The sequence below is a fragment of the Saccostrea echinata genome, unplaced genomic scaffold (assembly GCF_033153115.1).
Source record: "Saccostrea echinata isolate AGI-Se365-2 ecotype Australia unplaced genomic scaffold, CSIRO_AGI_Sech_v1 ptg000009l, whole genome shotgun sequence".
Lineage (NCBI taxonomy): Eukaryota > Metazoa > Mollusca > Bivalvia > Ostreida > Ostreidae > Saccostrea > Saccostrea echinata.
Window position 1 is genome coordinate 48,283,448 of NW_026889758.1, and position 24,053 is coordinate 48,307,500.

At 32.7% G+C, this 24,053-nt stretch overlaps 1 protein-coding gene across 6 annotated transcripts in view; it reads left to right on the forward strand.

The window, feature by feature from the left end:
- Positions 1-24,053, forward strand: part of LOC133182967 (1-phosphatidylinositol 4,5-bisphosphate phosphodiesterase classes I and II-like) — a 76,124-nt gene that overhangs the window by 46,465 nt on the left and 5,606 nt on the right. For 4 of the 6 annotated variants that reach the window (XM_061317866.1, XM_061317868.1, XM_061317867.1 and 1 more), the window contains 22 exons: positions 1,547-1,647; positions 1,881-2,047; positions 4,375-4,521; positions 5,660-5,817; positions 7,316-7,395; positions 7,636-7,720; positions 8,629-8,716; positions 10,261-10,502; positions 10,761-10,857; positions 11,113-11,197; positions 11,590-11,662; positions 12,024-12,075; positions 12,253-12,407; positions 12,557-12,721; positions 13,995-14,094; positions 14,476-14,580; positions 16,214-16,308; positions 17,348-17,561; positions 20,428-20,463; positions 20,852-20,967; positions 21,429-21,623; positions 23,941-24,053. The exon at positions 23,941-24,053 is cut by the window's right edge and continues 159 nt beyond it. In XM_061317866.1, coding sequence (XP_061173850.1) covers positions 1,547-1,647; positions 1,881-2,047; positions 4,375-4,521; positions 5,660-5,817; positions 7,316-7,395; positions 7,636-7,720; positions 8,629-8,716; positions 10,261-10,502; positions 10,761-10,857; positions 11,113-11,197; positions 11,590-11,662; positions 12,024-12,075; positions 12,253-12,407; positions 12,557-12,721; positions 13,995-14,094; positions 14,476-14,580; positions 16,214-16,308; positions 17,348-17,561; positions 20,428-20,463; positions 20,852-20,967; positions 21,429-21,623; positions 23,941-24,053 — 2,669 coding nt within the window. Of the gene's footprint in view, positions 1-1,546; positions 1,648-1,880; positions 2,048-4,374; positions 4,522-5,659; positions 5,818-7,315; positions 7,396-7,635; positions 7,721-8,628; positions 8,717-10,260; positions 10,503-10,760; positions 10,858-11,112; positions 11,198-11,589; positions 11,663-12,023; positions 12,076-12,252; positions 12,408-12,556; positions 12,722-13,994; positions 14,095-14,475; positions 14,581-16,213; positions 16,309-17,347; positions 17,562-20,427; positions 20,464-20,851; positions 20,980-21,428; positions 21,624-22,107; positions 22,120-23,940 lie in introns of all 6 variants that reach the window. The other 2 variants (XM_061317870.1, XM_061317871.1) reach the window with 2 other exon arrangements.

The following is a 24,053-nucleotide window of genomic DNA, read 5'->3' on the forward strand; positions in this document are numbered from 1 at the left end:
CATACTTATGAAAATTGATAACATTGCATTGTAATGACTTCATATGAATGCTTTTCTTTAAGAACCTCTCCCAAATCATTAAGTTCAAAATTTGGTTTCAGACTACAGTAAAACGGGTAATTTCAGCAGCATAAAGGTTCTTTAAGGTTGATCCTTCAAATTTTTTAATGCTATTGCGATTTCAGTCAGTCAGCTATCCTGGAGAAAAGGGATTGGAATATTTTTTAAATTTGATATAACTGCAGAACACTACAAAATCTTGACAAACACAAAAATTACTCGTTTTATTTTAAGGACTGATCGTGTGTTATTTGTGTTCAGTATTCCTCATAGTGGGCAAATGATAATTGGTTTTGTTAATCATTAGAAACTTAAGGTTTAGCAAACCAATGTGTAAAGGTACAGGTACGTGTACAGTACAAATTAAAAATACGCAAATGCATTTACATCTTTTCTTGTTTAATGCTTTCAAGGTGAAAGTCTTTATTTTCCAATAATTTAGAATTTTTGTAAGCTAATTCACATTTTGTAATGTACATCACTATTTTTATTAAATACATGTATATGCATATATTTATAGGAAATAATTTAAAAAAGAGTATATATAATCTTGATCCCATAAATTGTATTCTGAAAGGCAAGATAAGTGTATTTAACACTTGATAAAATAACATTTCTCAAAAAAATAACATTTTATTATAGTACCTTCTATCAGTAGCTGCATTAAATCCTTAGGTTTTAGAAAAACACACACACTGATTGAAATAAAGAGGATATTTATAAAATATAAGTACACTGTAACAAGTTTGCACTTATGGATACTTGGCATTCTACACTAATGTAGATATGTAGAATTTTATCATTAGCAAAAGTGATGATAAAACACACAGATTCCCTGGGGGAATCCCCAGCTACAGGTACAAGTTGGTTTGCTGAACCTTTTTAATGTTGACAATTTTTTTGATTTTCCTGTTTGAGTTTTGGTGACTTAAAGACACAGTGCCAAAGTGTTTTGGAATTCAAATTGCATAGTTATACCTTTTAAGATATGAAATCTAGTTGATATATTATAAATTTACTATTTCACACATTTTTTTTTGTCAAATTTTACATTGATATAAAATATAAAAAGTGTGTTTGGTATAAAGATGTGTAGCTAAAGAACGATGAAAATTAATGACACCACAGTATTGTCACTAACAGGAATTTTTAGGCAGTTTCAACATACAAGTATTTTTTCTTATATTCAAATGCAGAAAGCAAATATTTGTGCCATTGTTGGCTAATTATGGAATAAGTCATAAAATATTTGAAAATAATTTGTACATGCATAATTTATGAGTCTGTCACTAACAAGAAGTTCTAGGCAGTTTTAACTGTAAACATATACTAACACTATTATTTTCAATTGAAGACAAAAATATTTCCATATTTGTGCCTTCATTTGGTCATTATGGATTTTAAAATGAATATAATGTACTGGTAAACTAAGAAAAGGTTGAGCTTAGAAAAAAACATACCTTGTAAATTGATATTATACTTTCAGAATGAAACCATAGACCCCAACAAGTTTTCCTTTGAAGATTTTTTCAGCTTCTATCGTCATCTTATTGGAAGGACAGAAGTAGACAAAGTTTTTGATGAAGTGTAAGAAAACTACTGATCAATTAAAAAAAATCACTATTCCTCTGGTCCAAATTAGTTTATAATTGCTCTTAACTTAACCTACCTGTTGTTTTTGACTGAAAGATACTTGCCCACTGAGTTCACTTCAATACAATTCTGGTTATTGTAATAATTCATATATTTTTTTTTTTTATTAGTTTGAAATGTTTTGTGAATTTGAAACACACATTTTTATTTCTTCTTTTGATATGTAGGGGAGCAAAGAAAAAGCCGTATCTGACAGTGGAACAGTTTGTGCAATTTTTAAACAAGCAGCAGAGAGATCCACGATTGAATGAAATTCTCTACCCCTACTACACCGTGCGGCAGGCACAAGACTTCATAGACGAGTATGAATCTAGGGCAAATATGGCAGCAAAAGGTACATTGTTTACTGAATTTATTACAGTTATCTTTTTAAAGAGATATTATTATATATCAGAATATGTGATATTTTTCTTTTTATATGAATAATGCTTTATTTTGTTAGTATAAAAAAAGTTTAAAACAGGAAAGTAAAAGTTCATATTTGTCCCACTCATTTTTGTCTTGTGAATGTTGATTGTTTTGATTAGTCGGTGAAGGTTGCTAGAGAGAGAGACTGGATGTAGCATTTTCATTTAGTTTAATATATTGTTTTGAGAAATGATTTTGTAAAGATTATAATGAAAAGGAGTACATGCATGAGGTTGATAGAATAATTTTTTTGACTGGTGAAATGTGCATCGAAATTAATAAAAATAACTCTTTCATACTGAATTTAGTTGAAAACAGTAAAGATATACCCCCTGTAATTTTACGGTACTTCATAAATGATTGAAAATTCAGTTCACCTCAATTAACATATATTGCTATTTGTTCTCACTCATTTCCATAGAAGAGGAAGGTAAGTGGGTAGAGGCATGCACTGATTACTGGATCAGTTTCACCAAAAAGCTTGAATATTCAGTGAAGCAGATCAAAGTAATATTATCCCAGGGTCTACATGCTAATTAATGTATGTGGACCAAGGATAGGTAGTAGAGAAATGAAGTAGAGTGTTCTGTTCCATTTAAGTTGCCTTTCATTATTTTTTCATCTATATTTACATGTACTGTTTATTAGGTGTGATTGAAGCATTTTTCTTTTCTTTTACCATCATTTCTGCTTTGGGTTAACATTCATTACTATAAAGTGGAACATCATTTTAAAATAATTTTATGTATGACAATGAAATTACACGGTTAGGTAAAAGCTTATTAATGATTATAAATATATATTGTTTTGGGGATTTTACCCCTCATTATACCTGGAAGAATATTCTTGACAATATGTTCACAAACATATTCAAATTTTGTCTTTTAATGCAGTTGAACTTCAGTATCTCAAACATCAATATCTCAGATATCATGGATATGTGAAAGTGAGTTGGAAGTCTTAACCACTTTATGTATTTTAACCTCAATATCTTAAATCCTCGGATATATCAAAAGTTTTTACTCAACCCCATAGAGTTGAGATAACAAGATTTAACTTTATATGGCAAGTAATGAATGTTAATCAGGCAATCTTTGATAAAACAATGTGGAATTTTCATTTTTTAATTGCATATTTTGGGTCTGCTGTTTCATTTATTTACAAAGATACAAGCTATAAAATTACAAACACTGTAAGGTGAATGATATATTTTGTGTTTGTCCAAGTTTTCTAACACTCTTGGATGATGGTTTTCTCACATTTTCTTGTTCAATTTTTTTTTTCCATAATCCACAAGGGTTATGTTTTTAAGTATGATATGATCACTAGGTTTATTTTTTTTGTCATCTTTTCTTATTTTGAAGGTGATGTACATTTTAACCTTTTTTAAAACAGACTTTTATTTAAGAGGGATGGGAAAGAGAGGGGGGTAGGAGGTTTTTTCCCTTTCTTTTGGTTTATAATTTCTTGTTTCATTTGATATACTCATGTGAATTTCAGTATTTTATGAAACAAATGTTCTCATTACATTCTTCATGTAGATTAAGTTTTACTCTGTTACATTCATCAGTTGACATTTTGTTCATTGTATTCAAACATCTTTGAAAAGAAAGACAACAAAAACTCACTTTTTTTTTTTTTAATAGAAAATACTAGATATATTTGTGAAAACACGTTACTTTTGACTATCTTTCTGTTATTCTGAGATCTACCGTATTTCAGCAGCCTTCTGTGTGATGCATGAAGACAATATTTTATAATTCCTTGTAGTAAACTAAGTAGAGCATACTAACAAAATTCTATTATAGGCTTTCTAGTTGTGCTCTGTTTCCCCAAATATGTTAAGGAAGAGGACAATATTCAAAGAAAATATGGCTAATTCATGTAGAATTTGATATTTTGCAATTTAAACATAAATATTAAATCAATCTGTTAGCTAACCACCATGAATTCAAAATTATCCTTGGAAAAATCCAGCTTTGGAATGACATCATATTATTTTGTGTAACTGGTAATTTTAACAGTTAAATGGAGTCCACTGCATTTTACTACTTCCTGTTGAAGAAGACATAAAACTAGGATTCAGTATTCACAGATGTACTCACAAATGATGAATAATTTTACTATTTTTTTAAATAAATTTATAAATTTAAGTCTTTGTGCTGGTTTCAATCTAATCCTATACTTTCATTTTTTAATATAGGAACTGTGAGTTTTGATTAGTCTTTTTATTTAAAATCTTTGTTGTTTCAGGGCATTTGTCACAGGATGGCTTCCTGAGATTTCTGTTGAGTGACGATAACAACATTGTCCCTCCAGACTCCCTGGATCTCAGCCATGACATGAATCAACCTCTAGCACACTACTTCTGTAATTCCAGTCATAACACGTACCTACAGGGTAAGTGGGCGGGGCATGCTTAAATTACGCACACCTACCTACAGGGTAAGTGGGTTGGGCATGCTTAAATTACACACACCTAACTACGGGGTAAGTGGGTGGGGCATGCTTAAATTACACACACCTACCTACAGGGTAAGTGGGCAAGACATGCTTAAATTACACACACCTACCTACCTACAGGGTAAGTGGGCGGGGCATGCTTAAATTACACACACCTACCTACAGGGTAAGTGGGCAGGGCATGCTTAAATTACACACACCTAACTACGGGGTAAGTGGGTGGGGCATGCTTAAATTACACAACCTACTTGCAGGGTAAGTGGGCAGGGCATGGTTAAATAAACACCCACCTACAGGGTAAGTGGGTGGGGGATGGTTAAATTACACACACCTAATTACAGGGTAAGTTGGAAGGGCATGGTTAAACAACACACCTACCAACAAGGTAAGTGGGTGGGGCATAGTTAAATTATACACATCTACATACAGGGTAAGTTGGCAGGGCATGGCTAAACTACACACCCAGGGTAAGTTTGCAGGACTTGGTTGAACTACACACACATACCCACTGGGTAAGTGGGCAGGGTAAAACTATTCTGATCCAGCTATTGGCTCACAACTTCATTGTTTCCAGTTATAATTGATTATCTACAGACCTTACAAATGAAAAAGTAAAAATCCATTGATTGACATCCTTATGCTCTCTTCACATCAGACTGTCAAACAGTGATTTATATTTGGCATCATACTGAATGTTAAAGGAGGAGTAAGCATAATTCAACTGGGTATAATAATGTCATACAACATCTTCTGTGGTAAGAAGTTAACTTTACATCCTCTCATTATTTGTCAGCAACATCATAAATTTTAAGCTGTCAGTAAAACATACAAGTGTTCTGAAATTTAAATTCTCCAGCCTCTCAGGGCCAGTCAGAAGGGTTTGGTTCACATGGATAAGTTTAACCTGGATTATCTGAGTTTAACAATTAACCCCCTGATGCGAAATGGCATTATATATTTTTAGTTTTGGATTCTAAATGCTGAGAAGAAGGGATTCAGTTGTAAAAGATGGAAAGAACAATTGTTCCTGTGACCTAAGCAGTTGGTAAATTAATGGTTGTGTCTTGTTTTGTAGGCCACCAACTGACAGGGCGATCATCCGTTGAGATGTACAGACAGGTTCTACTTACAGGGTGTCGTTGTATTGAGTTAGATTGCTGGGATGGTAGAAACGCTGATGAAGAACCCATCATTACTCATGGATACACCATGTGCACTGAGGTTCCTTTCAAGGTACCCAACTATGCCTATACAAATATTGGAAATGTCCATTTAGTGTTAACTATACATTGTCCAACAATAAAGTACCATCATCTGAGCTTTGTCCAATCATCCATCCTATGTTTATTCTTACTTATCCTTACTTATCCTCGTCATGGGGTAAGTTCTTCCATTTATTGGCTAGATTACGGAGTTGTCCCTAAGACCCCAGGGCCAGGGAATTTCCCCACCTATAATGATGTTATCCCCTGGCTACTCTGGTATTCCCCTTAACCTCTCATAAGGGGAGGAACCACACACCCCCTTCTTTTTTAATGTACCCTCCTATTTCAATTCTTAGGGACAACCCTGAGGTTATATAGTAAAGTTTTCTCAGTGAAGATTTCTGCCCATTCATCTGTCTTTGTTAACAGGGTTAACTTGACCCATTTTATGTTTGCCCTGTCACACTTGCAAACAATTTCAACCCATTTTAAATTCGCCCCAACACAGTTGTGTTAAAAATTTTGCCTTTTTTTGAATTTGCCCACTGATGAAGCTTGTTCCCTGCATACAGGATCTATGTAAAAAAAATTCTGTTTCTTTATTATTATTTTTTTCAAAATCATTCCCCAAAAAGAAAAAAAATAATATGCCTACTGGAGGATGATTTCTTAAAAATATTGATGGAAAATGACAACTTGTAAAGCAGGGAAAAAAACCCAATAAACACTATAAAATGAACAATGCATTCAAGCTACTACAAAAATATTTTAATGAAAATTTGGACTCCAATCAACCTTCATTGTCTTCAGTCCTGAACTACAAAATGAAACAAATACAGCCTTTTGTGGTAATGGACTTAGTTTTATATTAACCAAAAATAGCTTTTCCTCTGTCCAAATCAATATTTTTCTGGTCAGTATAAATGAAATGTGAAGATAAAGAACGGTAATCTTGCCCAAAAGTCCAATTAAACAATACAAAGTGTGAGCAAAGCAAACAAAGACCTCTGAAAACAAGAGGTGGGATCAGGTGTCATGGAGGAGTGAGGATCCTCTGTCAACATGTCACATCTACCAGATGCCCTTTACCATGATCATGAAATGGAAAAAATCTGTATACAATTCAGTATAGGAATAATGAAATCATGATTTTTATGAAAGACATAAGTCAGCATTTGACCTAACAATAGATTGTACTTGCAAACAAAGTCATTATATTGACCATAGAATTTGTGACATTTTGACTTAAAACTGATATTCTTGTATCATCAACTTATTTGTCAGTAGCCTGTCTCCTTTTAGAATTTTTTTAATACATAGAACAAGCTTTTGCATATCAAATCATCTTATAGAATGTTTGTTACATCATCATTCTATAAATCTTTTTCATTTATTTAAATTTTATTTAATAATGTTGTTGTACAATGTACTTTATTACAGTTTCAGAAATTTCTAAAATGTGTTTAAATGTTTGTGCTCACAGGAAGAGGAGAATATTTAAGCATCATTATATGTTTTCTTCACAGGAAGTTATTGAAGCAATCGCAGAAAGTGCTTTCAAAACATCAGAATATCCAGTTATACTTTCTTTTGAAAATCACTGCTCGTAAGTTTTAAATTACAAATTTGATATTTATTGTAGAATTTTTTAACAGAATCTTGTAGTTTTTTAATTTTTCTTAGCATTCAGATGGTACAAATAAAAAAAAAAAGAAAATTATTTTTTATAATTAATTTTTATAAATTGCTGAAACTTTATTACTTTGTTGTATTATATATTTAATTTTATATAAATTGTTTATGTTCAACAGGTTTGTATTCATAGTTGTTTGTTCTAATGTTCCAGGCAAAGGCAGCAAGCTAAGATGGCAGCCCACTGCAGGAACATATTTGGTGACATGTTACTGACAGACACACTAGACGGATTTACTGTAATTCAACTTTATATTGAAAAAATATACTAATAGATGTTTTTAGTTTATAAGTAATCTTAATTTAACATTTTCTGCTGGGGCCATCTTTAAAAAATTGGTTGCCCTCTCCCGACTGACTGGCTAATAATGGTCCAACTAAAAACTTTTTTTAACCTCTAGGAGGCAATTATTTTTTTTTATGCACTCCGGAAAACAGATTTTGAAAATTCAGCATTGATTGTGAAATTTTCTTTGAAAAAAAAATTTCTCACCTACCTATCGACTCAATTTTTTCATCCTGAGTCAGGATAGGGCAAGCAAACAAGCAAACATTGTTTTAAAGATGGCCTGGTCATTTGTTTAATATACCTCTTAAACACATATTTCTGTGGATCTTAATGTAAAGTCCCAAATTGGTTCAATTCTTTTAGATTGGAAAATACACCAAATTTTAATCAGATTACCGGTACTTCAGTACATTAATTGAAAGCCACCAAGATCATTGAAACATTCAACAAAATGTAAAAATACTGCATTAAAAAGACTATGAAAATTTTCCCTGCAGCAGCTTCTTACCAGTAATGTTCAAATTAAACTCCTTTCCAGCCATTGTTAAAAGGGAAAATGGCTACATTTTTTTGACAAGGAATATTACTGGAGCAGTGTTTTCCCTAAGAACTGGCTACTGGCCAAATTGACCAATTGACAAAAATGCCACTCAGAAATCAAAAATTTGCAAAATAATTGTTGTAAGGTCCACAGAGATTTTGTTTATAAACCTCAACCCCTAGCCTATTACAATTGATCTCTAACCCTTTACTTTGAAATAAAGGGAAAACACTGCTGGAAGGAAAAAACAAAGCTTATGGGTATATCTGTATATCGAATAAAAAGCTGGTTGCATGTTTATTTGCTTACTTTTACAGTTAGATACAGGTGTTCCATTGCCAAGCCCCAGTAGTCTAATGCGTAAAATTATCGTCAAGAACAAGAAGAAACATTTCCACCAAAGAGGTAAGATTGAAATCCTACACTGGTCCACAGCATGGTCAGAATCTTGATCTTACTAACTTTCAGTCATGGCATGCTCAAGATTGTTGCCTTGTTGCATAAAATTTTTTGCAAATGTGAATGACTCAAATAGGAAATTATTCAAAAAAAAAAAAAAAAAAAAAAATCAATGTGCACATTTGAATGAACATACCCCTTGCAAACTTCCTTAACACAGTACATATGAGAGAGCATGATCAGATAATTTAAAGAATTTCTGCGTGGATCTTTTTGTTTAAAAAAAATTTTGTTGGTTCCAATTACAGAACGGAAAAAAGGTAATTCGTGTTTCATTTAACAATATGTTATTCTGCACTAAGCGTTAACAGACTTACAATAGCCACCGCAGGAGCACATATATAGTCTCTCGGTTTAGTCGGCCAGGTTTCTCAGTAATGGCAGACTTGCCAAACTCTCTCTTTCTGCTGCTAGCATTTCTAATCATGCCAGATAACTCTTCTCTTCTCAGTGTATTTTCCACAGGTCTTATAATTGAAATTTATGTTGACAGGATGATCATTACCATGTGTGTGATATTTTATGGAATTAAGGGAGAATGATTCAAGGAAGATAACTCCTACAAAACATTAAAAAATATTCCTTGCAAGGAATCTCACTCATTGATTCTAAACCTTATGAAAATGATCTGAAATTGTGAAACCTATTGAATAACCTGGTTTTTAGGTGTAAGACCTAATATTGTGGATGATTGAAGATTGTTCAGCTTTCTATTTCACCAACCCACTAGAGTTGTATAGCATACCTCTTTGAATAATGATCATAGGAGATTTTGAACTTGTAGGTGGTTAATTTTAAGAAATGGGAAGACTTTTCTTTACAGGGTTTAAGTGTTTAATTATACAATGTTGCTGTAAGAAGCAGAGTTGTTGAGGTTTCAGTTTCTGAGTTGTGTGATTGAGAATCACGTGTAAAGAATGCAGATCTATGTAGATAATTTGTGTTTTCTTTTAAATTAACAGCCATACTACCTAAAATGCTTTTAATTTAACCATCTAATACAAATTATTCACATTGTATTTCATAATACTGCAAAGTTCATGTATGCGTTCTACTGTGTTAATTAGAAATTACATATAATCTGTAATTAGGTCTTAGTGCTTGAAACTTACTACAAAAAGAATAATCTTGCCACAAGAATTGTGACGTTTTTGCAGCAAACTTTGAGAATATTCTTGTTCTCTAATGTCTCTTAGTAACATGCCTGCAAATCTTTTTTGCATAATGGCACAGCTTATTATATCACACCAGCTTTTAACTATCAACTTAGTTTTGAGTGATGCTTGCACTTGCAATTAGGCTACTATCAGTTTGTTTCTTCATCCAAAAAAGTAAAAAATTCAATTATTGCAAAATATGACTGAAATTGTGAAAGAATTAAAAAAACAACAATTTTTGAATTTTTTTTTTACACTGAATTCAGGCTTCAGATATGTACTACTTATCGAACCCTTGAAGTTCACAAGGTGTTCATTTTTAATTTCTTTTAGAAAAGCCAAAGCAGCGTCCAGTGAAGGATACAAATTCTGTGGATGAAGGGGGTGGGACTGGGGGTGGGATTGGAGGCAGTGAGGGGGGAAAACGGTCAGAGAGTGTGTCAGAGGACAACCTCAGTCAAGGAGTACCTGGCCCTGATGCAAATTTAGAGGATGTGGCATCTGATTCCTCTGACAGCGATGACGATGATGGGGATGATGATAATGAAGAGAGAAGACAGTTCAATGTTGAGAAGGTTTGTACTGATGTGTTACACAAATAACATACAAGTCAGGGCTATGAATTTTGCATTGCTTTCATGACTAAAAAGGGAGGCAAATGTTTCTGATAGATTTCTACATGTCAGGGATGTTAAATGTATTTGTAAATGATGATAAAATATGCTTCATTTTATGGACAGTGAGGCAATGTTAAATTAGATTAATTTTATACATTTTAAGGATGTTGTTTGTATGTGTGAATGATAATAAAATTTTAAAATTCTACTTTTCAGGGTACAGCTGGACAAGAAGCCGAGGCTGGGCTAGAAATGTCAATGCTCGTTAATTATGTTCAACCAGTTCACTTCCATTCCTTTGAAACTTCAGAAAGTAAGTCACAGAGATTTTGTGATGTAAATATGTGTATATTCTTAGTGTGTTTGTACTTGGTACATGTACATAAAAAAGACAAAAATAGCTTAATACTACAGAACATTATTGAATTAAGAGATTTCCAAGAATAACATTATAAATTGGGATTCACTTGATGATGGTTGAGTATTGATGACATTTGTCATGCATTATACTGATAAGAGTCCTATACTAAATAACTGCTGTAGTACTTTGTTGATTTTACATTTTTAGAGAGAAACAAAAGTTTCGAGATCTCCTCCTTTGTGGAAACTCAGGCAACCAGTCTTCTGAAAGAATACCCTGTGGAATTTGTCAAGTATCCTTGTGCTGATTATATACTGCTATGCAGATCTTTTATTTCTGTTCATAGATATCTTATGGCTGTTCCAATTTTTAGTAATATCCTAATCACAGATTTAATGTATATGAAGACAACATTTTGGGTGTTTGTTTGATGTGTAGTGGACGATGCCTGAATTCGCGGTGTCATGTAATCTATGAATTGTATAGGAATACATCTAGTAATCTACATGTATTTTATCAGATAATTTCTGTTACCTCTCTCTTGTCAAGTTTGATTTTATCCATATAATTGAAGCATTGCACATGTTCTTCCCAGACACACTTTATTCAGGGCTCAGATATTCTGTAGAACTTACATTATAAGATTATATACATGTACATATATGTTCCTTAACTCTCCCTTAGTTACAATAAGAGACAGTTAAGTAGGATATACCCCCGCGGGACACGTGTGGACTCCAGTAACTTCCTTCCACAGGTCTGCCATCTTAATTATTATTAATTGGAAAAAGTGTCCCTCATATAGTAACCATTTTATGGTCAATATACATGTGGAAATATTTGCATAGGTTAATTTCTTTTTAATTTTGTAATTGAAGAACTCGGCAAAATTTACCCCATTGGAAGAACTTTGCAAGATTTAACTCGATGCAAAATGTTCTTTGAATCATATCACACGAAAGGTTTTGTTCATATAAAAAATCACAAAAATTACGATTGCAAAATTTCCACATTTACAGTGTATATTAATTAGATTTTATTTTTTTTGTAATTTCGTTATTATCAACCCTGATGATTTCAAGAGGTAAAAATTTAATTTTTTCCATTTTATTTTTTAGATCTTCTGGAATGCGGGTTGCCAACTTGTGGCATTAAACTTCCAAACTTTAGGTTGGTTAAAAAAATAATATGTGAATGGACAAAATTTTCAGATACAAAAACGTGACTCAGCAACCACTAATTTTGGTCACTGCCATTAATATAACTGAGGAGTTTCTTTTGGCAGGATATAATTATTTATTTTTTTTCTTGCCATTCCTTGATACTTGACTGTTGTTCTCATTTCAGATCTTGCCATGCAATTAAATCTTGGAATATTTGAATACAACAATCAATGTGGCTACATCCTGAAGCCAGATTTTATGAGGAGAGATGACAGACGATTTGATCCATTTGCCGAATCTATTATGGATGGTGTAGTGGCAGCCACATTAACTATTAAGGTAAAGACTTGAAAAATTGAAATACAGCAAAAGAAATTGGAATACAGTACAAGAAGGAAAAAAAATTAAGTTAGATACATGTATTAAAATTTAAGATTGTTATAAGTAAATCTTTTAAGCAAATACAGTGAAACTCTTCTTCTTTTCAGGTTATATCAGGGCAATTTTTAACAGACAAAAAAATTGGTACTTATGTTGAAGTGGATATGTATGGTCTACCCACAGATACAGTTCGTAAACGTCACCGAACTAGAACAGTCCCAAATAATGGCATTAATCCTGTCTATGATGAGGAGCCATTTGTATTTAAAAAGGTGAGATTTAGGTGTACTATTTAGAAACAGAGCTCTAGCACAGTATGTGTCATTTAATTGCTACAAAGGAAGTCAATCCCTGATGGCTGAAAGTAGATAGATTTTTAGCATATATATACTGCAGTTCTTGTATTATTATACCCCTGCTTGAGTAGTGGGGGTATATAGTAATGGGATGTCCATCCATACGTCTGTCCGTCACACTTTGGGGTAGCCATCCCTTATCGGTAACTCCTATTACCCCCCTGAATGCAATGTAATGAAACTTTCACAAAATCTTTATTACATATGGCATTGTGCATCTATTTTACGTTTTGATCGGAAAGAAATTTGGGGTTTCCCATAGCAAAACGTGGATTTTGCCATTCTTTAACATTGGAGGGTACCCATCTCTATCCATAACTCCTATACCACTGAATAAAATTTAATGAAACTTTCACAGAATCTTTATTACATACTTTTTATATACTGCACTTTCCCTTATAGTTTTTTTTATTGGCTGTAGAATCACTACAATTGATAATCATAAGGTTGAATTAAAATTTTATGCTCGCACGTTTACTTTTTATGGTGTATTCAAAATGAAGTGCAATTGAAGTTTGATCATGAATTCTATATTGCAAGCCTAATTAGGGAAGGTTAGTGATGGTCATGATTTACACACTTATGCCTTGGCCAAAATATGAATCCTACGAATAAGACATACAATTCTTCATTACATGAAAAGGGTACACATATGATACTTTGAGGTTTGATTTTTGGATCTGGTTAAGGACAATTTATGTTTGTAGACATGAAGAGGTATACTGTAGATTCCCAAATATACGCGAGGAATAAATTATCGCGTAATTACGCGAGAAGCACCACTCATGAAATAAAATTACTCGCTTTTATTTTTATAGCGCTTTAATGTATGTAAAATCTCTAGATAAATCAACGATTCTCTAATTTTTGTTATCGCTATTTGACGCCCTTGGGCCATTTCGTGATATTAAGTACTCGCGTAAAATAAGGAATCTTCAGTACTAAGAAAAGTTGTCTTTGTGTAAAAGGGAAACTAATTCATTTGTTAAAGTGTGCTTATAGATAGGCTATTAAATATTATATTTGAAGATTACTACTAGTATAAATATGTGTATCATTTATCTTTGAATTTATTTGTTGGAATTCTTAATATCTTAATAAAAATGAAAAATAACCCTTACAAGAAAGAAAAACTTGATTATGTTAATTTTTTATATAAGATGTTGATCAACGATCTTTATTTTTTCAGGTTGTGTTGCCGACTTTGGCAGTGATACGGCTTGCTGTGATGGATGAGAACAATAAATTGTTGGGTCACAGGGTGCTACCAGTGGAGGGACTAAGACCAGGTATAAACCCTAGGGACATATTAAGGTCACCTGGGTAAATTTATTGGTGAACTATTGTGATACCCTTCTTGTTGGAAGCATGGATTTTATAGACACCAGGTCAAAATTTATTTCAAATTCCAGAGAAGTCATTGTGATTGTTGGGCCAGGCTTACATTAGAAATGTAGATTTCTTACATATTTTTTTTTTTAACTCAGCACCCATGCTTATCAAAAAAAGGGATTTTATATTGAGAATTTTGGCAAGAACATAGTGTTTTCTTCTTTGTTTTTGTTTTTGTTTTTTTTTTTTTGCCAATTGTCGGGGCTTTCAATAAGGGGTGGCAAATTGTGAAATTGATTAAATCATGACATACAGTTTATTCCTCTTTATCTTTACAGGTTACAGACATATACCTCTGAGGAACGAGTGTAACTTGCCATTATTAATGCCCACTGTCTTCGTACACATCAATGTGAAAGATTATGTTCCTGATGATATGTCTGGTAAGAGTTATCTTGATTTGAATTTCAGTATGTTAATTAATTGCATTTAAGTTTTGGTAGTTTGTTTTAAGTTTAACGTAGGTTTTAAGATTGTAAAGTATGCTTGAACACATTTAGTATATTGGAGAAGTATGCTTTATTAGAAAAATCTCCATTTTGGAAACTGTCAGATAAACTCTGTGTCAGTGTATATGAATTTTGATTTACAAGAAGATGGCTTAGCAGGATTTAAGACATGTTAAACATTACTGTGGAATCATCATTGTTCCTGGGGGACCAATGTTTGTGGATTTAATGGGTTACCAACAAATTTATAGCCCCACAAACAATTATTTTGTCAACTATTGATTCATTGAATCTTTTGTATAAATGAATTGATCAAAAAATGATGTCCCCAGAAACCAGTAAAAAATTTTGCTAGCCCACGAACATTGACCCCATAAAATAAATGATTCCACAGAAAAATGAATTGTATGCAATAGTGTTTGATATGATGGACAGCTTTTTATGAATTATTATTCACTTGAATTATGAGAAAGTGTATATGTTAAGTCTATGAATCACAACTACCTTTGCAGCCGTAGTGGAGGCTTTGATGAACCCTGGCCAATATACATGTGTACAGAACCCTGGACATTGTATAAAATCTGTTGATTGGATAATTGGCAGTGATGAAAAATACTACTTTAATGCTGATAAATTATCTTTTTGTGTTTGGTTGATTTGGAATTAGTTGACTAACCTGAATTAAACATCATGTTTTAACATGTGTACTCTCTATATATATGAAAGCTTAATTATCCATTTCCTAGATTTGAAATTTACAGGAACAGGAAATTAGATAAAAAAAAAGATTTGTAATTTTTCTTAAAATTCACATAGGAAAGTTCATTAAAATGTTAGTATATTAAGTCTGTGAATCACTGATAACTTTTCAGGCTTAGTGGATGCTTTGACAAACCCCAGACAATATTGGAGTAAACGAGAAAAAGAGAAAAGAAAAACTCTTCTCTCCAAGTTCTTTGATATTGGGGAGGAACTTAATATTTCTGAGCAAGAATTGTTGGGCAAAAGTATAAAATACAACAACATAGATAAAAGCAGTAGTTTAAAGGTTTGAAGCACTACATAGTCTTTAAAAAAATCTTGTATGGTACTAAAAAAAAGGCTGTTATTATTTGCAACTGGGCCTTGATATTGGATGGTACGAATGATATTGCATGGTTGGAAAAAACTGATACACTATGTATATCTGTTTGTGAACAAATTTATTGTTAGCATAAAATTAATGCTTTCTTTGTTGCTGTTTTAAACATTTTTGCAGAACTAATTATTGCTTCAACAACTCAAATAAATTTCTTCAATTTTCAAATACACATTGAATGCCAAATCTAAGGCTTATACATACATTTTCTTTCTCCATTTCAATTTTTTCTTTGAGCTAGAAGTGTATCAAACAAGCAAAAAAAAAAAGATCATCCACTGCATTTGGAATAAAAATGGCATGAAATATTTTTGTACATTTAGATATGTTTTCTTACTTTGCTTCAATCATACTGTTTAACAAATGCTTACATTCTGTACATATTTATCAGAATTCTCTTTTTGCATGTTTTCTTTCTTCCATTTTCAGTTTATATTGATGCACTAATAAATCCCATAGCCTACCTATCAGAACAGGAGAAACATAGTCAGCAGTTAGCCGTGCTAGAGGACTCGGAGTTTGTCGTAAGTTTATATGCTCTCTATTTGAAAAGGGTTCTCAAGTATACACTGGTATCTCTTTACACATATATTGTAGCATTTGTAGTCCTGAAAAACTAACAGGGAAAGGGTGGAATAGAAGAAAACAGGCAATTAGGAGGAAAGGTGGGGGTGGGGGTGGGGGCAAGTGGTTACAGTTTGGGAGAGAATATAACCCTTAAGTTTTAAGTTCCCCAGTAATATCCAGTCTGTGGTCTTTAATTAGTGTGTCTGCATTGCTGTTTGTAATGGGTCATTTCTTTTTACATATGTAAATGACTTACCTTAAAAATTACAAAACTATTTTTTGCATGCCTGTCTTTTGACAGGCGTGTTATGTTACGGTAGGACATTTCCTCTTTTCTGTCCATCTGTTAGTGTGTCTTCTGTAATGGTAGTTTGCACACTTTAAGGTGTCTTGAAATCCCAAAATGGGTCATGGAATTGACATTTTGGAATTCATTGTGTCTTGATTACATCTTGCACACTGAGACACTTAGAATCATTAAACCTTGTAATTTGAAGAAACCCTGTAATTTGAAGGACCCTTGGGAAAATGTGTGTTACAGCCAAGAATTACATCACAGTAACCTCATTTTGAAATTCTATCCAGTCACTAAGCCTGTCAGTCCTAAGAACTTTTCAAAATTTGAAATTATTAGTTCAAAACCAGTATATTATGTATACCCCCAGTGGTCTGTGAGGCTTGGACCAATGTTAAACAACATGTACCCCAGATATTGCAAATACATACTTAATGCATGAATCCACTCATTTGTATATGTGTTTCTCTTTAATTGTATATGCCAATCCTTTACTTAGTATATCATACCTATATATGAGTTTTACTCATGAATTTTTTTTTTTTATAATAAAACATCTTTTAAAACATACAATAGTGTATTTGTGAAAGTTTTCATATAATTTTAATTCATTGTCATATATATATTTAATGAAATTTTGAATACATGTACACTTTGAGAATCAATTAAAAATTGTGAAATTTTCACTCTGATTTTTATAGTCTGCACAGCCAAACGGTAAAACCTCTGGTCCCACCTCACCACAACACCGAGAAGTGAATCCTCTAAACCGAACCAAGAGCCCAACCCCTGCAATGCCAGAGGAAATAACCAAGGAGAAAATCAGCAAGAAACCCACTCATCCAATAGTTAAACCAGAAACAAGCAATGGCCAACCAAATCAGTTCAACCAAATATCCCTTAAAGAAAACAAAGGTGTGTATAGTCATTATAAAGTACCTAGCTACATAGCATTCTGACTTAATATCTCCATGACCTTTATCTAATCCATATAGGTATGGAGAAGATAGTGTGAAGGTCATTCCTAGATAATCTCATCTTCAAAATCGTGGTTGCCCATGTTAGGTTGAAAAACAATAACCATTTCTCAAATTGTAAATTTTATAAGTTTGATTGATGTAAATTGATATCATGCTGGACAGAAAGAAAATTACTGAAAGTTTTATCAGTATTTTTAGCTGGCGTAGGAAAAGGGAACCAGGCTAATCTGTTTGTTTACCTTCGGTGGTATCAAGTTAATTCGGACCCTGATTAACTCGGACCATTGTAAGAGATCCCAACTGTTACAAATTTGATATTTCATTTACAGTGTCAAATTTTTAAAATATTATTTTTTTGTTAGCTTTTTTTTTATTGGTTTTCATGATAGATGTCATTGCAGCCTTAATTTTTGCTATTTTGTTTAAAGAGCCCAACTTACAGAATTATGAGTACTTTGATTACTATTTCTTTTGCTAAAATCATAACTGATATAGTGAAAATGTACTTTCTCAGTACTTCATTGTCCTAACCCCATACTTTAGAGAAAACATATCTGCATTTGGCACATACACTTTAATTTAAAAATCTGTGTCATGCTGCATAAATAAGAGTCTTTGCAATACACTGTTAACCAACTATCCTAGCAATGCACTGTTAACCAATAGTCTTAGCCATACACTGTAAACCAAGGGTTTCTGCTAGACACAAAAACCAACTGTCAGTCATACAATGAAAATCAACAGATTGCCAATCACTGTAAACCATACACAATACACTTTAATCCATTGGTCTAGCCATACACTGTAAACCAGCAGTCTCTGTCATACACTGTACACCAGCAGTCCCTGCCAAACACTGTTAACCCAGTGTGTAAGCCATATACACTGTAAACCAATACTGTATAGGGGATTAATTTCACGGGTTGTAATTTTCACGTTTTTCTCTCCTCTGGCACGATCGCGGTTTGTTGAATTCGCGGAATCGGTATATAATAAAAGTTACCTCCCTTGTCTGTATCCGTTTAATCCGTATCATATATAGAACGACATTAATCAGCGTTATGTATTCACTTCACGAAAAACAGGGTTGGTTTATATAAAATAGTTAGATTTAATAATTAATTTACCATTAATTAAAACAAGTGCAGTTATTAAAAGTCCTTGACTATAAACGTCGAATGACTCTCCTATATGCTGTTACGATGAGTTCATGTACACCCCAAGATCTTCTTTCCGAAGGGATAATACACCGCGGCGAAATATCACTGGACGATAATAAATGTGTTAATTATGTCAACAAAATAATATCCTTCCACATCTTCAGCAAGTTCGATAGTTATTTGAATGATTTTTTAAAACCAAATGACGATAAAAACTACTACGCATGATAATGCAGGTAACACATTAGTTACGCACGGGTAATCAAAACCCATGACCCACGTGTTTTGATTCATGAAACATGTAGTGTTGGCTATTAAAACAGCGTTTTAACAAATACAGGTTATTATCTGCAGATTTGAATTAAAGTAAAGCGTGATAATTAAAATAATTGAATGACAAGTACTACTCGTAATTACTGAAATGACCATGTACTGCACGTATATATACCTATCGAAATCTATTCTCAAATTTCCAAATAAGACATGGAGGTTATTGAAAACTAATTCACTGTTTCTTGATTTCACGGATTTATTAACACCGTGAATATAGCGAATATTAACACCGCGAGTTAATTTCCCCCTATACAGTAGTCCCTGCCATACATTGTTAACCAAGAGTCTCTGCCAAATGCTGTAAATCTCAACATTCTCTGCCATATACTGTGAACCCAGGGTCTTAGACATACACTGCAAACAACAGTCTTAGCCATACACTGTAAACCCAGGACCTTAGTGATACACTGTAAATCAGCAGTGCTAGCCATAAATTGTAAATACACTATAAACATACAATTTTATAGCCATTTTATAATAAAGGAATCTCTGCTATATACTTTAAAAAAGTCTCTGTCATACCCTGTAAACCAACAGTCTTAGCCATAAATTTTATTGTAAACTACAGCTCTTAGCCATTATACTGTAAACCAAGAATTTTAGCCATACTCTGTAAATTTAAGGTCATATTCATACATTATGATTATAAACCAACAGTCTCTGCCATACACTGTAAATCAACAGTCCCCGCCATACACTTTAACTATGAGTCTGTGTCATACACTGTAAACCAACAGTCTCAGCCATATGCTGTAAATCAACAGTCTCAGCCATACACTTTAACTATGAGTCTGTGTCATACACTGTAAACCAACAGTCTCTGCCATACACTGTAAATCAACAGTCTCGGTCAAACACTTTAACTATGAGTCTGTGTCATACACTGTAAACAAACAGTCTCAGCCATATGCTGTAAATCAACAGTCTCAGCCATACACTTTAACTATGAGTCTGTGTCATACACTGTAAACCAACAGTCTCAGCCATATGCTGTAAATCAACATTCTCAGCCATACACTTTAACTATGAGTCTGTGTCATACACTGTAAACCAACAGTCTCAGCCATATGCTGTAAATCAACAGTCTCAGCCATACGCTGTAAACCAAGAGTTTCTGTCAAACACCATAAACCAACAGCTTTAACCATGTATTGTAAACCAACACACCTTGTAAAATAACCAGTTGTCTTAGCCATAACTATATTAATCAACATTACTAGTTACAGTGTACCTAAACTGCCAACCAACAGTGTTACCTATGCATGTCAATGAATATTAAGATGATGCGACTTTTTTTTCTATTTACAGGGCAGCCAGTGAGCACAATTCAATCACTATTAAATGGTAGGTGCACATTTACAATGTAATTTTATACACTGTATTCTGGATTTTTTTTTTACCCATTTCATTCTTTTCTCCAGAAATTGAAGCTCAGTGTGGGAAAATCATTCTGAAATACTAATGTGTCTTTGGGGAAATTTAAAATTTGACAAAAGCATTTTAATACCTTGGGCAAAAATAACACAGGGCAAAATTTCATTGCAGCACCATATCATTTTTGTGGTAATAAGCTATAGTAAGCATCGGGGAATGAGGGATAGCCATCTAAAAAAAATTTTTGCTTTGCATGAAAAAATTGAACAGCAGAGTACATGTACATATTTGTCATACATTTGTATTTTTAAATACTAAACAGACTTTGTTCATTTTAAATGTGTATATTTTATTGAAGACCCAGCATTACTGGTTCCAACACCTTTGAAAGATCTCAAAAATCAAAAGGCATTCTTCAAGGTTATCTGCAAAAGGGATAAAGAACTGGAGTCACTTAGTAAAAAGCATGAAAAGGTATAATGAACAGTCATTGTTGTTACTTTATAAAGATAAATATTCTTGAAACATCATACATTAAATACAAGCAACATAAGAAATATTTAAAAAATTATGTATGTTTGGGATTACTGTTGGCCAAGACAACATGCCAGTCTGCAGAAATGGAATTTTTCAGATCTTATCTGTTTGGTTTTGTCATGTACACTACTTCCTGAAAAAAATAGTATTAAAAAAATAAATACCTGTTAATAATTTCTTGATGAATCGGTGGATTATTTATATGTTAATGTGCTAATGATCCTAATTTACCTTTTCAGCTCAAATAATGAAGCAGTTTACAAATTTTAAGGTTATTTTCTCTCAGTCAAACAATTTCAGTCTGCTCCAGAAAACCATTTATTCATGACATGACCCTTCACTTTCCTGTTATCATTTGCATTTCACATGTGCCATGTTTTCTTGACTCCTTTTTCTAGGCCAGGGAAACTATGCGTGAGGTACATGAGCTACAGGAGGAGAGACTCATGATATCTCAGGTGAAAGCTAAGACCGCCTTGGAAAAATTCCACGCTAAATCGTTAAAGAAAGCTATAAAAGCAGGCAATGTCGAGCAAGTGGAACAGGCAAACAGACAAGAGTATCAGAAGCTCACTCGTGAACATGATGAGAAGGTACCACCTAATGTCGCTCTGCATGAGTGGTACTCGTTGTTGACCCAGTGTTGCTACAGTCACATGATTAATTTGCATACTATCATGTGATTGTATTTTAATGTTCCCTAGATAACCTGTATCAGGATGCTATAAAAGAACTTTTCCACAAAATAAAGTGTTGCATAAATCTTGGGCATGTATTTGAAAGATATATGAAATTTACATATGTTAATCATATGTACTTTTTTGATTTAAATAATTCACTTTAAGCTATTTGGCATCTTGAATTAATTTTTTATTACAACTTTACAAGTCATATTCTTGTGGATAAGTTTCTTTACAGTTTCCTGAATAGGTTTGTGGAGTCCCTCTAGATTCTAGGTAGTGATTAATACAATTTCAGCCTCCAAGAAGCCAGCAAGAATGGATCACCTGGTGAAGAAGGCTTCAGTACAATCATTATGTAATGTCTAATTATTTGTTGTATCTTGTTGTATTTTAGTGGAAAGGAAAGGTAAAAACCAAATTGATATTTTTTAAATGCCTTCTTTTAACTGTTTTTGCCACTTGAGCTGGTACATTTAAAAAATATGGAAAAATTAAATGATACTGTAAACTTACATAAATTGGTGCTTTCAAAATTTAGTGCAATCTTTCCATTCAATTGATTTAGAGTTAAGAGTTATTTTTAGTCATATTTTTTGGTATGTGCCAGCCTGAAGCTTTTAAATCAAGCTGGTGGCTAGAAACACCATGCTGTGTAACCACTGTCCATTATTCTACACTCAGAGGTCTGTTTTTCCTTATTTTGATTCTCTTCATTTCCCCCCATAGCATGATTTTTCAACAGTATACAAATCTCAAATATTGAATTGCATGATTAATAAAATTATCAATACAATGTATTTGGTATTGGGAATGTTGATATTATTAAGTAAAATAATTTTGCACATGAAAGTACATGTATACATATATATGCATCTACAGTTTTCTATTTTTTATTATTTTTGTCTCCTTGTCCCTTATTTAGAGTTATGTATGCGAAATTGTTTTAAGTTGATACATTTCTTTAATTTTTTCCCATAAGACTTAATTGTTGAAGAGGCCCAATAAAGGGACACTGTGGAGAAAACGATTATAGGCAATCAAGCCTGATGTTCAATCCATTTCATGTTGCTATGAATAAAATATGTTTAAAACACAAAGGGGCATATTTCATTCATTTGAATAAATGCCTATCTCATCCATCAAGCACAAAAAGAAATATCTGATAATTAATAAGACTGGTAAAAACAAAAAAGTGGGAAGGGGTGGGGGTGGTGGGGTGGAATTGGGTTGGGGGGTTAAAAGTTGAATTTGTAAATCACAGTACTTGTGAAGAGAACCAAAATAAGCCTCTTGTGAAGGTCATAGTAAAGCAATTGGAGTGATTCATAATACATCTGTTAATTATTTCTGTACCAGAGTCTTTACTAATGTGAAATATCTGTATTTAACAACTATACCCAGTAATCTACTACATGTAGAATCTGTGATCTTATGTAATCAGGATTTGTAACAATATACTACCATATGTGTGGGCTTTTGTAATGTTCATGTAAACTGGAAAACAAATCATTACATGTATTAGTAAGAATTCATATGCAAATTAACTTTTGTGAAGGCCTATTTTCAACCATTTTAATGAAAGTTCTAATTTAACACTTGGTTAGTTTTCTCTAACTATAAGTAGTATTGATGAATTTATTTTAGTTTCATCCCAGGAGAAGCAAATTAGATTTATCTGTTAAATCATTAGGTTATGTAGATACACATGTAGATGATAGAACAGAATAAGATGAAATTGCCAATTTTTCAGCTTACTCTTTAGAGCATTACTAATTCTCGAAATGCATTTCCCCAAATGATGGAATTTCCTGATTATTCGATACATGTGGTTCAGTTTAACCCCATTGCTATAAATAGGAGTCTTTAGATGACTTGATATACAATCTCTCTAGTCTTGTGGTGAATTTGATTGCTGTGAATCTGTCAAGTACCATATTATATTGAGCTTTTTGATTCATGAGAAGTTGCAAGTATTTTTCTTCATGAAATACTTTATTATCTTGCCATGTCTTCTTTTTTTTTTTAATATAAAGGTTACTACAAATTTAATTTTGATTGAAAATCTATGCATCAAACAACTGTGAATTAGTTTATTTTACAATCGTGAAATTGATGTTTTGTTAAAATTTGAAATGAAAAAAAAAATTAAGACTTGTATTTGACCCAGTCTACAGAAAAAGCTAGGTTACAAGTGATATTTTTTAATGTGCATATATTTTGTCAACAGCATAAAGAACTGCGCAAAACACAGGCAGAAGTATTTGTGGCCATGTGCAAAGATCATTTCCAGGCAGAAATGGATGTTATGTTAAAACATCATGATGCAGTTTATGATGCTCT